The following is a 16,300-nucleotide window of genomic DNA, read 5'->3' on the forward strand; positions in this document are numbered from 1 at the left end:
GCAATAGCTTGCTGGTCCCGGCTTTTATGCTGCAGTACCATTTCCCAGATGGTAGCAGCTGGAACATTTGTGGTCAGAGTGATTTGGGTCCCTAATGATCCTTTGAGCCATTTTCACACACCTGTCTTTGTAAAAGTCAAGAATAGTGGGAAGTTTACATCTAAAAATGTGCTGGGCTGTCCGCACCACTCTCTGCAGAGTCCTGTGATTGAGGTAAGTACAGTTCCCATACCAGGCAGTGATACAGCCAGTCAGGATGCTCTCAATTATGCCCCTGTAGAAAGGATTTGGGGCCCATACCAAGCTTCTTCAACTGTCTGAGGTGAAAGAGGAGCTGTTGTGTCTTTTTCACCACAGTTGCTATGGACAGACCATGTGAGATCCTTGGTGACATGTATGCCTGTTCACCCCCTCAACCCCAGATTCATTGATGTCAATAGGGGTTAGCCCATCTCCATTCCTCCTGTAGTCTACAACTAGCATCTTTGTTTTAGTGACACTGAGGAAGAGGTTGTTTTCTTGACACCACTGTGTCAGGGTGATGACTTCTTCTCTGTAGGTCTCATTATTTGAGATTGGTCAGTCAATATAGTGTCATCAACAAATTTAATTAGGAGATTGCAGCTGTGGGTGGCAACACAGTCATGACAGTAAAGGAGGGGGCTTAGGATACAGCTCTGAGGGGCACCTGTGTTGAGGGTCAGGGGGGTAGAGGTGAGGGAGCCCTCTCTTACCACCTGCTGGTGATCTGACAGGAAATCCAGGATCCAGCTACACTAGACAGGGTGAAGGCTTCTTGATGAGCCTGGAGGGAATTATGGTATTCAATGTTGAACTATAGTCCAAAAGCAGCATTCTCACACAAGCATGTAGCATAGACAATACAAAGATAGGTGGAAGGGCAGTTAGCTTTACGAAACAGAGAGGCTTTAGAAGGACTTGGATAGATTAGGAGAATGAGCAAAGAACTGGCAAATGTAACACAGTGTCAGGATGTGTATGGCCATGTACTTTGGTACAAGAAACGAAACGGTTAACTATTTTCTAAATAGAGAGAAAATACAAAAATCTGAGGCACAAAGGAATTTTATGTAGGATCTCCTAAAGGTTAATTTGCAGGTTGAGCCTGTGGTGAGGAAGCAAATGGAATGTTAGCATTCATTTCAAGAGGACTAGAATATAAAAGCAAAGATGTAATGTTGAGATTTTATAAAGCACTGGTGAGGCCTTTAATGGAGTATGATGAGCAGGTGTGCGCCCATTACCTTAGAAAGGATGTGCTGAAACTGGAGAGGGTTCAAAGGAGGTTCACAAAAAATGATTCCAGGATTGAATTGCTTGTCATATGAAGAATTTTTGATGGCTCTGGGCCTGTATTCAATACAATTCAGAAGAATAAGGGATGACCTACTTTAAGCCCATTGAATGGTGAAAAGGCCTTGATAGATTGGATGTAGAAAGGATGTTTCCTATGGTGGGTTTGTCTAAGACCAGAGAACACAGCTTCAAAGGGCATCCTTTTAGAACTGATATGAGGAGGAATTTCTATCACCAGAAAGTGGTGTATCTGTGATACTCATTGCCATAGGTAGCTGTGGAGGTCAAGTCTTTATGTATGTTTAAGGCAGGGGTTGATAAGATTCTTGGTTGGTCAGGGCATGAAGGGATATGGTGGGGGGGGGGGGGGGAGCAGGAGATGGAGGCTGCGAGGAAAAATAGATTAGCCATGATGAAATGGTGATACAGACTCAGTGGGCCAAATGACCTAATTTTGGTCCTACATCTTATACTCTTCTTGAAGTTAACCCTTTTAAAGAAACATTCATAAACAGTTGAAAATGAACTGTTTCAACTCCAAGGTACATAATGAGATGAATAAGGAACCCTTACCCAAAAAAGGATGCTCTTGCCTTTGAAGGAGTGCAGTGAAGATTCATTGAAATGATCCCATGAATGTCAAGTTTTCAAGACAGTATTCTTGAAATTTTAGAGAATGATGAAAAAGTACATCAAAACATCACAAACTTTTGCAGGCTAACACACAAAATGTACAGTTGGCAGGACAGTTGTGGCCGAAAACATGCAGCCTGGCCTGCCGAGTTCCTCCAGCATTTCTGTATGGTGCTCTGATTTCCAGCATCTGCAGATTTTCCCTTTTGCAGGTTAAATAAGGATTAATACTTTCCCTCAACTCTAGAATCAACTTGGTGAACCTCCTCTACACTGCCTCCAAAGCCAGTATATCCTTCAAGTAAGGAGACCAGAACTGCAAGCAGTACTCCAGATGTGGCCTCACCAGTACCCTGTATGACAAAGACTGCTCTGTGGCCTGCTGTTGGCTAGCAGCAAGATGCTGAACTGAACTAAACTGAATACTCCTGAACTCCTGGTTTGATGTTTGATATTCTATGTGTTTCTCACTTGCCTTTTGCCCTTTGCACAATTTGTTCTTTTATCACGTGCTGGGTTTCTGATGTTTCTTTGAACAGGTTCCATGGTGTCTGTTTCATGGCTGCCTGCAGGAGGACGAAACTACAGTTGTATTCTGTATACAAACTTTGAAAATAAATGTACTTTGAATCTTTGAGACTTAAACTGTGCCCAAAACCTTAATAGCTAGAATGTTTGGTACTGAGGTGAAGAGAAATATCTTCAGTGCTTGGAAGCTTTGGAATGTTCTACCCAGTGCTTGAATCAAAACTGTTGCAACAAAGCCCTGTACATCTCTGATGAATCAGGGTGCTGGAAATGCCAAGGGAACATTCCAAGCATTTTGTCAGGAGTATATCTTTACAACTCTTTCTCCTTTCACAGCCCCTGTTGATCTCTTCCCTGTCCCTAATGCGTACAGGTGGCCCCTGCTTTTCGAACGTTCGATCTACGATAACTCACTGTTACGAAAGACTTACATTTGTACCTGTTTTCGCTAACCAGAGGATTTTCACTTTTACGAGAAAAAGACACCTGCTTTGTATGTGTTTACCCCAAGACATACTACAATTACCGTGAAGCCTTGTGCGGGCAGTTGTCTGCGCATGCATGTACATGTGTATGCGTGTATGCACTTGCGTACGTATGCGAGTTCGTGCAAAGTTTTCTTATCCAAATCGATTTTGGTTCACTGCCTTCCCGAGTTTGATAAGTGAAACTACACTGTACCTACAATATTTCTACTTTATATAGGGTGTAAATTTATTATATCATACCTGCTTTTACTATATGTTAATGTTATTTTAGGCTTTGTGTGGTATTTGCTTTGATTTGGTAGGTTATTTGTTTTGGGGTCCAGGAATGGTCAAAATATTTTCCCATATAAATTAATAGTAATTGCTTCTTTGCTTTACAACATTTCAGTTTACAAACAGTTTCATAGGAACGCTTTACCTTCGGATTGCAGGGGAAACCTGTATTCTATTTCTGTACTCTTGTGTCTGTCTCGTGGGGTTAACCTCATCTAAAACGGATTGTCAATTAAATTATTAAAATATGGCATAATGCAATTTTACATTTGCTTTAGCTAGTTCCAGATTTTTAATCTGCTGTTGAAAGAGACTGTTTTAACTGGAAAATTTCAAGAGTTAGAAGAAGTGAGTTTTGCTGCATATTCCAATGCACTTTTAACAAGTTAAGCAATTTAACTCTTGAACAATCAGAATCTCACATCAAACTAGAACTGAGAAATAACTGGACTTTAAATAATTGAATCTGACACATTAGTGCCCACATTGCCTGGAATGTTCTAAAGTTGACAATTAGCAATTGTTTCAGAGAATGCAGTTTCTCTAGCAGAAAATTGAAGGCAGTGATGGTTTTGGTAACGAGTATATGCCGAATCTAATTTGATCAGACTATCATAAAATTTATTTGATCTTCTGCCTCCCAGCTTCAGCAACCCTGGCTCAACCCTCTCCTCCACTGCTGTGTGGAGTTTGCTTGTTCCTTCCATGGCCACGTGAATTTTATCAGTGTGCTCCATCACTTACATCCCAAAACAGTGTGGATGCGTCAGTTAATAGACTTTGTTAATATAAATTGATTATATTAATATTATTATATTGAGTTAATATAAATTGCCCACTGTTGTATGGTAGGTTCAATGATGAATGGTAGGATCAGGGATTGGGGTGTATGGAGTAGTTGCTGGGAATATGGGCTAGCTTACGGTAGGATTAATTGAGAAATAGAGCTTGATGAGATGCCGAAGGATCTGTTTCCATGTCACAGTAGATCACCGAGCAAGAACACAGTGAATAAACTAAAAACAGTGCTAATAAATTCATAATGCTTTCTTCCAAAACTTTGTTTTCTATTTCTTTCAAAGGACTCAAAGTACATTTACTACCAAATTATGCATAAATTATACAACCTTCAGATTTGTCTGCTCCCAGGTAGCCACAAAGCAAGAAACCCAACTTAAAAAAGACCAACACCCAAAGCACAAAGGGAAAAAGAAATACAAACCATGCATACAACTAAAGCAAGCAACAGCATTCTGAACCAAATTGAGCCCATAAATCCGAATCCCTGGAGCAGCCAGATTAGCCCCAAAAACCTTGATCACAATTCATCATATAGTGGGGCAAATTGGCACGCAGCTCGTAGCACTTGGTGCAGTCTCACAGCCTCAACACCATGGAGAAAGGTGTGAATATCGCGAGAGAGTGTGAGTGAAATCAGCCTCATCCTTGCCTTCGGTCACACTTTAAAACTTTCAAGTATTAAACAAATATGTTACTATCACCAAGATGAAACTTACTTAGTTCCTGAAAGGTAGCTTTGGGGAAGTGAACAGTAATCCTTTTTTTTATATATATAAATTTTTTTTATTGAATTTTCAAACAGGTGACAGAAGGAAAAAAAATTATAGAAAAAACTATCAACCCTTCCCCCCCTTAACCCCTCCCCCCTAACATATCCCTATAGAAAGAGAAAAAAAGAGAAGAAAGAGAAAGAAAGAATGCCTGGATATCGGGAGATCCCCACTTGCTCCATGGAGTTCATAATAGCTTTAGTATATATATTTATCTCTTTCCCCAGATAACCAATAATTTTATCTTCAGTGCACCTGTATATTTAGTCCCATCTTTTGTAAATAAGGGTGCCAAATTTTCAGAAATATTTCATATTTATCTCTTAAATTATAAATAATTTTTTCAAGTGGAATGCAGCTAAAAATTTCATTCTTCCAATGATCTATACTTAAGTATGAATCTGATTTCCAAGTAACTGCAATAGCCTCTTTGGCTACTGTCAATACAATTTTTATGAATTCTTTCTGATATTTATTCTGTTTGGATTTCGGTTTTATCCCTTCAATATCGCCTAGTAAAAATAATGTTGGATTATGTGGAAGTTGTGTTCCAATAAAATTCTTAAATTTGTCCAAAAACGTTGAATTTTAAAACAAGACCAAGTAGAGTATAAAAAAGTACCAATTTCTTGATTACATTGGAAACATTGATCAGATAAATTTGGGTTTAGTTTATTTATTTTCTGTGGTGTAATATATAATTGATGTAAAAAATTATATTGCACTAATCTTAATCAGACATTTGTTGTATTTGTCATACTGTCAAGACATAGTCTTGACCAACTTGTTTCTTCAATTTTAATATTCAAATCAGTTTCCCATTTTTGTCTTGACATGAATTCCTTGTTTAATTGCCTGTTTTTGAATCTAACTATACATACAAGAAATAATTTTTTTAATTTTTCCTTTTTGAATTAAAGTTTCTATTTCATTAGGTTTCGGCAATAACATTGTTTGACCCAATTTATCTCTTAAATAAGCCCTTAATTGGAAATAACAAAAAAGAGTGTTGTTTGATATTTTGTATTTATTCTTTAATTGATCAAATGACATTAATATACCTCCTTCAAAACAACCTCCTACATATCTAATCCCTTTTTGAAACCAATTGTATAATAGTTTGTTATCCATTGTAAAAGGAATAAGTTTATTTTGAATTAAAGGTCTCTTTGCTAATAGAGATTCCTTTATCTCATCATCAACATTTATCTTATCCCATAAATCAATCAAATGTTTTAATATAGGAGATTCTTTCTTTTCCCATATCCATTTAGATTCCCACTTATATATAAAATCTTCTGGTATATTTTCTCCTATTTTATCTAATTCTATTCTAATCCATGCCTGTTAATCTTCATCAAAAAAAGATGCAATAAATCTAAGTTGATTTGCTTTATAATAATTCTTAAAGTTTGGAAGTTGTAACCCTCCTTAGGTTAAATTTCCATGTCAATTTTTCCAATGACATTCGTGACATCTTACCTTTCCAAAGGAACTTCCTCACACATTTAATTAACTCTTGAAAAAACATCTGCGGTAATTGTATTGGTAGTGTTTGGAATAAATATTGTAATCTAGGGAATATATTCATTTTTACAGCATTTATTCTGCCTACTAATATTATTGGTAATGTCATCCATTTATCAAAATCTTGAATTTTTTTCAATAATGGTAAATAATTTAATTTATATAAATTCTTTATATCATTATCAACTCTTATACCCAAATATTTTATACCATTTATCAGCCATCTAAATTGAGTTATTAGTCAACATTGACTATAATCTCCTTTAGTAAGAGGTAGAATTTCACTTTTATTCCAATTTATTTTGTAGCCTGATATTTTCCCATATTCTTCCAACCTAGAAGATAACTTACGCAGCGAATACAATGGGTTTGTTAAATAAAGCAGAACATCTTCAGCAAATAAATTAATCTTATATTCTTCCTGGTTAACTCTGAAACCCATAATATCTGGATCCGTCCTAATTAACTCAGCTAATGATTCTATCGCCAACACAAATAAAGCAGGTGATAATGGACAACCTTGTATAGTTGACCTTGTTAACTGAAATGATGTTGAAATTTGACCATTTGTCACTACTTTAGCTTTGGGATTAGTATTTAAGGTTTTAATCCATTTTATAAAAGATTCTCCTAATCCATTATTTTTCCAATACCTTAAATAAAAAATCCCATTCCAATCTATCAAATGCTTTTTCTGCATCTAAGGCAACTGCCACACTCATTTCCTCCCTCTCTTGTGCCAAATGAATTATGCTAAGTAACCGAGTTACATTATCTGCTGATTGTCTATTTTTGATAAATCCTGTTTGATCCATATGTATTAATTTTGATAAGTATTTAGATAATCTATTAGATAAAATTTTTGCTATTATTTTATAGTCAGTATTCAACAAAGAAATAGGTCTATATGATGTTGGTTTTAAAAGATCTGTATTTTTTTTGGCAATACTATTAAAATAGCTGTCGAAAAAGATTCTGGAAGTTTATGTGTTCTTTCCGCTTGGTATATTAACTCCATTAAAGGAGGAATTAGTAAATCTTTAAACTTTTTATAAAATTCGGGCAGGAAACCATCTGCTCCTGGGGATTTATTACTATGAAGTGATCCTAGAGCTTCTTCGACCTCTTTTAATGTAAAAGGCATATCTAATCCCTTCTGTCCTTCCGAATTCAGTTTTGGAAGAGTTATTTATTATAAAAACCTTTCTATCTCGACATTATCATTTTGTGATTCTGATTGATACAGTTCAGAATAAAAATTCTGAACAGTTTCATTAATTTCTAAAGGTTTATAAGTAATTTTATTTATACTTGTTCTAATTGCATTTATTGCTTTGGAAATCTGGTCTGTTTTTAACTGCCAAGCAAGAATCTTGTGTGATCTTTCACCTAGTTCATAATATCTCTGTTTAGTTCTCACAATTTCTTTTTCTGTTTGGTGTGTCTGGTGTATTATATTGTAATTTCTTGTTAACAAGTTGTCTTTGTTTTTCTTCTGTCATATACCTTTGAGATTCTTTTTCTAATTTTGTAATCTCTTTTTCCAATTGATCTGTTTCTAACATATGTTCCTTCTTAATTTTAGAAGTATAACTTATTATCTGGCCTCTCAAATATGCCTTCATTGCTTCCCATACTATAAATTTATCATTAACTGAATGTAAATTAAAAAAGTGAATCTGCTTTTTCATGAAATCACAAAAATCTTGACATTTAATAATATTTAATTAAATCTCCATCTGTAAATCGATTCCTCTTTATCCATCATTATCATTGTCAAGGGGGAATGATCTGACAATATTCTTGCTTTATATTCCATATTTTTCACTGCCTTGAATATTTGTGATAATAGGAAAAAATCTATCCTTGAATAAGTTTTATGTCTACTTGAATAAAATGACTTTACATTGCCTCGACTTGGTTCTACCGTGCCAGCAATGACCATACATCAACTCATTCCCTGTACTCGGGTCTGGGCCCCAGTGCCTTGATTCGGCTGCCATGCCACAGCCACACTGAACCTTTGAGACTTCAGTTCACAAAATGTCTAAGTCGTACAGACACTTCGAAAGCTCAACTCCGAAAGGGAAGTTACAGTTTATTATTTGCTGTGATTGTTTATTAGAAAAAGTGTTATTAATAAATATACTTGTTTTGTTTGCTGCCAGTAAGTAGTTGCTGAGCTTCACCAGCGCCATCTTAATATACCTCCACCTCCAAAAGAGTTTAGTTTTTGTATAGACAGTAATCTACCTTCTGATACAATTACGATGGCCATCTTAAGAAATGTTTAAAATTTTTATCATTTCAGTTTGTAGACAGAATGAACATACAGCATTGCTATTATTGTTTATGATTACTAAAAGCTAACTTCAATTTCTAAATTAACAGTTTAAAAATGAATGCAAGTAATTTTGAAAGCTGGAAACAAGTTTAAACAATGTTAATATAATACAGAGAACACAAGTGTTCATATACCTCAAATCCCAGTCTATCCTTTTCTTTCCAGAAGCAGAAGTGAGTCACTTTCTTGTCCCAGAACTCATCTGGTTTCACCACACACACAAGAGACACTTCAGCAGGAATCACATTCTAAATAAGAGAAGAAAATCAGTTAGACTTCCACATTTACAGCCTAACTGTGGAGGTATAATGAAGAAACTAACTATATATTGGGCATTGTGTTTCAGACCTTGGTGCCTTAAATAGATCTGTATTGTATCTGACAATGACCGTCATGATCTTGTCTATGCTCCAGGTGGTAGCATCCAGCAAAGTTGTCTTTGTTTCAGTGGCATGATATGTTTTTCAGGTAGTGGATTCAGCCCATCACATCACGAGTAAAGCCCTCCCAACCACTGAGCACATCTACATGAAATGCTGTCATTGGAAAGCAGTATCCATCATCAGCTATCCCCAACACCCAGGCCATACACTTTTCTCACTGCTGCCATCGGGTAGAAGGTACAAGAGTCTCAGGACTCTCACCACCAGATTCAGGAACAGTTGCACAGCTGTTGTCGTCTGCACTCTGGGTGATTTTTCATTGATCCTATTACAGTTACTATTCCATAGATATGCTGAGTATGCACATAGGAAAATGAATCTCAGGGTTGTATATGGTGACACACATGAACTTACTTTGAATTTTGGTTCAGGGACCTGGTGGTTGAGGGGTAATAACTGTTCCTGAACCTGGTGGGTTGTGACTCAAGGCTTCTGCACCTCCTTCCCACTGGCAGCAGCCAGAAGAGAGCATGGCCTGGATGATAGAGGTACTTGATGGATGGTGCATCCTTGTGGCAGCTCAATGTAAACGTATTCAATGGTGGGGTGGACCTTGCTTGTGACTGGGTTATATCCACCGCTTTTGTGCACTTTTCTTGATTTTATAAACTTCTATCAGGTCTCCCCTCAGCCTCTGATGACAACCCAAGTTTGTCCACCCTCTTGTAGCCCATAACTTCTAATACAGATAGCAACATGGTACATCTCCTTGGCACCTTTTCCAAAGCCTCCACATTCTTGCTGTAATGGAGTGACCAGAAATGCCCTAGAAATATTCCACGTGTAGTCAAATTTTATATAGCTGCAAATGACTTCCTTACCCTTATTATCAGTGTGCTGACCAATAAAGGCGAGTAATCCATGTCTTCATATGTCTTCTTTACCAACCTATCTTCATGTGGGGCTATCCTTAGTGAACTGGATTTGAACCCCAACAGCCCATTACATATCAACGCTGTTCATTTTCTTGCCATTAAATGTATACTTTCTCCTTGCGTACAACATCCTATATCCTTGGTCTTTTGCTGCAAAGTGGTACGTTAATGGTCACTCCTCCACATTGTTCAGCACTCATTGATGGACATGCTGTATTCTTTATTGCATTCACCCAAAACAATATTATGCAGCTCTTCTTCATTGTCATAACCTTTCTTATTTATGGACGTTAACAGGAACAATGTGGAGTTCAGCCATAACATTGAACTTTTCTCCTTAAGCAATGCAGCTACACTATGAAAATCGAATCAATTAGACAACAAGAGACTAATGCCATAGGGAGCAAGAATAAACTGGTGGAAGCAATAATTAAAAAGTGGAAATGATAGAATGGTTTTAATATATTGTGCTTGGTCTTCTTACTGAATCAGTGGACTAGACTCTATTCAGGGACTCATCATTGGACCTGATTAGTATGCCACACTTGTTACCGACTTCATTAAAAACCTGTGTGGAGGAGTGTGTGGCTCTAAAAACTTGCTACATATTCCCAAGCCAAAAGCTGCGGATGAACCAGGAGGGTTGGATCTGTGGCACTTAAGTTTGGCGAGCCAGGTCTGCGCAGGAAAACCAGGTAAGACTTGTGGATGGCAATTTCAAGAGCGAAGAGACAAGTCTGAGCAAGGTTGTAGGAGACATCGGATCCACATCACCTCTGGCAGGGTTTGCAGGACATTACTTCCTACAAAGTGAAACCCAATAGCATGAATGGCAGTGATAGTTCAGTACCAAACAAGTTCAAGGTATACAAGAGCAAGATATAGTGTACCAGCTGGTTTGAGTAGTGTTGCAGTAGCATCAGTAAGACCAAAGATCTGATTGTGGACTTCAGAAAGCGTAAGACAAGGGAACGCAAACCAATCCTCAGAGAGATTAGAATTGGAGAGAGTGAGAAATCTCAAGTTCCTGGGTGTCAATATCTCTGAGAATCTAAACCTGGTCCCAACATATTGATGCAGCTACAAAGACAATACATCAGCTATATTTCATTAGGAGTTTGAGGACAGCATTCTTTCAGACTGCATTATTGTCTGGTATGGGTGTGGGGGCAATTGCACAGGTTCGTAAGCTACTGAAAGTTGTAAAAATTTGTCAGCTCCATCATGGTTACTAGCCTCCGTAACATCCAAAACATCAAAGAGCAGTGCCTCAGAAAAGCATCATCCAATATTAAGGACCCTCCCCACCCAGGCATGCCCTTTTCTCATTGTTACAGTCTGGAAGGAGGTACTGAAGCCTAAGCACAGACATTCAGTGAGTCCGGAACAGTTTTTTCCTATCTGCCATTCAATTTCTAAATGATCATTGAACTCATGAATACTACCTCACTTTCTTCTGTTTTTGCACTATTTTTAATTTAACTATTTAATAATACATACATACTTACTGTAATTGATTTATTTTTTCTACATTTATCATTATCTGCATTGTACTGCCAAGATAACAAATTTCACGATACATGCCAGTGATATTAAACCCGATTCTGATTATTCTGCCTCTGAGATGTAATAAGACCATAAGCTATAGGAGCAGAAGTAGGCCATTTAGCCCATCAAGTCTGCTCTGCCATTCAATCATGGGCTGATCCAATTTTTCCAGTCATCCCCACTCCCCTGCTTTCACCCCATACCCTTTGATGCCCTGGCTAATCAAGTACCTATCTATCTCTGCCTTAAATGCACCCAATGCTCCACAGCCACTTGTGGCAACAAATTCCACAGATTTACCACCCTCTGACTAAAGTAATCTCTCCACATCTCAGTTCTAAAAGAACATTCTTCAATCTTGAAGTCGTGCCCTCTTGTCCTAGAATCTCCCTACAATGGAAATAACTTTGCGATATCTAATCCATTCAGGCCTTTTAACATTCTGAATGTTTCTATGAGATTCCCCCATCATTCTCCTGAACTCCAGGGAATACAGCCCAAGAGCTGACAGACATTCCTCATATGGTAACCCTTTCATTGCTGGAATCATTCTTGTAAATCTTCTCTGAACCCTCTCCAATAACAGTATACCCTTTCTAAAATAAGGAGCCCAAAACTGCACACAATACTCCAAGCGTGGTCTCACGAGTGCCTTTTAGAGTCTCAACATCACATCCCTGCTCTTATATTCTATACCTCTAGAAATGAATACCAACACTGCATTCGCCTTCTTCACAACCGACTCAACCTGGATGTTAACCTTTAGGGTATCCTGCACAAGGACTCCCATGTCCCTTTGCATTTCTGCATTTTGAAAGCTGGCTTTGGCCTATCTTGTCATGTGCCTCCAGGTACTCCGTAATCTCATCCCTAACAATCAATTCCAACAACTTCCCAACCACTGATGTCAGGCTAACAGGTCTATAGTTTCCTTTCTGCTGCCTCCCACCCTTCTTAAATAGCAGAGTAACATTTGCAATTTTCCAGGCATCCAATACAATGCCAAAATCCATCAATTCTTGAATGATCATCATTAATGCCTCTGCGATCTCTCCAGCTATTTCCTTTAGAATCCAAGGGTGCATTCAATCAGGTCCAGGAGATTTATCCACCCTCAGACCATTAAGCTTCCTGAGCACCTTCTCAGTTGTAATTTTCACTGCACATACTTCACTTCCCTGACATTCCTGAATGTCCGGTATAATGCAGAGGTCTTGCACCGTGAAGACTGATGCAAAATATGCATTCAGTTCCTCTGCCATCTCCGCATCTCTCATGACAATATCTCCAGTGTCATTTTGTATTGGTCCTATATCTACTCTTAAATCTCTTTTACCCTTTGTATACTTAAAAAAGCTTTTAGTATCTTCTTTGATATTAGTTGCCAGCTTCCTTTCATAATTTATCTTTTTCTTCTGAATGACCTTCTTAGTTTCCTTCTGCAAGTTTTTAAAAAGCTCCCCAATCCTCTATCTTCCCACTAGCTCTGGCTTCCTTGTATGCCCTCTCTTGCTTTTACTTTGGCTCTGACTTCACTTGTCAACCATGGTAGTGTCCTCCTTCTAACTGAAAAATTCTTATTTGGAATACACCTGTCTTGCACTTCCCTCATTTTTTGCAGAAACTCCAGCCATTGCTGCTCTCCCTTTCGAGTCAACTTCGGCCAGGTTATCAAATAGCAATGTAACTTGGATTAAACACAATAAATATCTGATGTTGATTTTTTTTTTCAGGTATGATTTTACTATATCCAGCCAACAATTTTACAGCAATGACATTCCCATTGCAAGAATACCAACAGCAGATTCCAGTGGTTTATATTTGTATACGTGCATGCTTCACATTCTGAGCACCATGTTCCACTCAGTTGATAAACTATTAGAAAACACGTTAGCAATTTCAAACTGGTTATGTTCATTGAATTTAACAGTACAGATATAAGCTATTTGTTCTACATATGTTGCCTTTCTCGGGGTAAACCCACATAGAAAGCAGGCAACACACACAAAATGCTGGTGGAACACAGCAGGCCAGGCAGCATCTATAAGGAGAAGCACAGTCGACATTTCGGGCCGAGACGTTTCTCGGGCATCTTTTTTTCCATAAAAGCAAAAATCCTCTTTGGTTAGCGAAAACAGGTACTAATGTAGGTCTTTCGTTACAGCGAGTTGTCATAAAGCGAATGTTTGAAAAGCGGGGGCCACTTGTACAGTGCAGAACAGGCTCTTCTGCCCCAACTAGCCCCATATTATTTCTGTAATAAGTAATTCATTTTGTTGTTGATAAAGGTCTGTTGTAGTTTTTCCCCCATTAATGAATTTTACAACGAATGCTCTGCATCAATGTTTTTACCTCTCTATAGTTTTTGAACTGGAATACAACATTTGCAAATTTGAGCACCAGTACTCTTCCCACACCCTCAATCAACTAAAGACTGCAGCCAGAGCTTCAACACAGAACAGATTAAAAATATTACAGCCCAAATCTGGAGCTCATTCTAATTCAATTCAGGGGCTCAAGCACAGAAAATATTCTTAATAACTAGCTTTGCCCTTGCCTGAAGCATCCTTGTCTGGCTATACTTTCGGCTAGTGCCCTCTCAAAGTACCATATTATAAAGCATAGAAATAGGCACCCACCTCAATTTAAGCCAGCTTTTAGCACTTAGCACATATCTTTCAATGCTTAGGCAATTCAAATGCTCATCTATATACTTGATAAATGGTGTCAGCTACCCCACATTCACCACGCTCTCAGGCAGTGCATTCCAAGTATTTGCCAACCACTCTGAATAAATTCAATATTCTGAGTATGCCACTGATTTTTCATCATATAGTTTATGATCAAACTGATAAACTCATTGTCACTTATATTCTGAGTAGATGCAGCAGACAGGTACTCTAACAATAAAGTTTTTAGATGAGTACTTGAATCAAGGCATAGAAGGCTACAGATGAAGTTATGTAAAGCAGGTTTTTTTTTAAATAGATGGGTAACCTAATGATCAATACAGACATGCTGTATGACTACCACCTCCACTCCCTGATCTACCAAACCACTCAGAATCCAAAATACCAAGCAGTTCTTGATCCTTTCACCAATTTCCTCAAAACTAATTTGCTCCTACAAAATCATCATCTTCATCCTACATAATCATCCAGCGTGTAACATTTCAAGAAACATACTAGGATGTGTCTGATTTAACCATCCATTTCCAGTTTTAGCTGCACAAAATTGAATACTCAACCACAGGTCTCCTTTCTTCAGAAGACCTTTCCTCACAGCTTTCAAATGGCTTCTGCCTCACCAAACTTGTTTTCTTATATCTTAAGTCCATATCTTTACCCCTAGTTTAGTCTCTTACAAGTTCAGTCTTTTGCAATTCAGATGTACTCTGCCACTTAGACAGTTTCCAATTCCCTAGCCCTAAAATGGCTCATCCTTACCCTGAAAGTACAATCCCTCTTGAACTCTCTGGTTTTTATATCCATTCCTACCAACTACATGTTGCACTTTTCCCATGTAGCCAAAGTTGATGCCATTCTTGTCCTTCCACTTTTTCCTTTCCATGCATCCATAGACCCTGACAATTATTCCACTTGCACAGCTTCCAATTGAGAACAATGTACTTGCTATACACCATTTGGTCTCTACTTTGGAGAAACCAAATCACTCTCCGGAGTGTCTGCATTCAGTTTGCTTCCACAATAATTCTCTATCCTAATCTGACCTTTGTGTCCTCCTGCACTATTAAAATGAATCCAGAACAGGATTGTGGAAAAACTCCCTATCTCACATCTGGACACTTTGGAGCCTTGCAGGCACAGGTTCAAATTCCACATCTTTAGCAACTGGCTTTCATTCTTTATCAGAATTTATCACTTCTACTACTCATCCTCCATCATATTTGCTAAGATTTACTCTTTTTATTAGTGTAGCGTAAACTGTGGGGTAAGTCCCATAACTTATCTACCCAAGAACAAACAGAAGACAAAGAAGCATTATCACCAACTAATTGCTCCTATTAGGCTATTTGAAAGACTAATTTGCTCTGTTCAGTCCGGATGAAGGCTTTCAGCCTGAAATGTGGACTGTTCGCTCTTTTTCATAGATGGTGCCTGACCTACTGAGTTCCTGCAGCATTTTGTGCTTGTTGCTTTATATTTCCACCATCTGCAGATATTCTCATGTGTGCTGCTCTAATTATCCTTGTTTGCAACTTAAAACTGCTTAAAAAGTATTTTCCCCAGTTCTAACGAAGGGTCTCTGATCTGAAACATCAACTCTGCTTCTTTAGTCAGAAATACTGCATGACCTACTGAGTATTTCCAGCACTTTCAGTATTTCAGATTACTAAGGTATGTTGGTTTGTTTTTCATTTCTCCACTCTCTTCTGCAAAAGAGTCAAATATTCAAGGGAATACATGAGACTGCACTGCTGGAATCTGAAGCAAAAAATGTGCTGCCAAAGGAACTCAGCAGGTCAGGCAACACCTTGGGGGAGAGGGAGAATGTACAGTCTACGTTTGAAGCCAGGACCTTGAAGAACCTACTGTGTTCTTCCATCAGTTCATTGTTTTACATAGTCGAGGTTTAAACTGGAGAACAAAGACAATTCCTGGCCTTTAGTTTCTCCCCACTTGTTTTTTTCTAAAAAAAAACGCAATTGTGCCTTACCAGGAACTCACCAAGAACATACCACTAATTCAACAAACACTGGGTATCTATGGTTTCCTTATTGCAACCCCAAATA

The 16,300-nt window shown here is 38.0% G+C and overlaps 1 protein-coding gene across 3 annotated transcripts in view; it reads right to left on the reverse strand.

The window, feature by feature from the left end:
* Nucleotides 1-16,300, reverse strand: part of sestd1 (SEC14 and spectrin domains 1) — a 119,555-nt gene that overhangs the window by 65,370 nt on the left and 37,885 nt on the right. For all 3 annotated transcript variants that reach the window (XM_059966775.1, XM_059966776.1, XM_059966777.1), the window contains exon 6: nt 8,816-8,929. In XM_059966775.1, coding sequence (XP_059822758.1) covers nt 8,816-8,929 — 114 coding nt within the window. The remainder of the gene's footprint in view (nt 1-8,815; nt 8,930-16,300) is intronic.

The sequence above is a fragment of the Hypanus sabinus genome, chromosome 4 (genome assembly GCF_030144855.1).
Source record: "Hypanus sabinus isolate sHypSab1 chromosome 4, sHypSab1.hap1, whole genome shotgun sequence".
Lineage (NCBI taxonomy): Eukaryota > Metazoa > Chordata > Chondrichthyes > Myliobatiformes > Dasyatidae > Hypanus > Hypanus sabinus.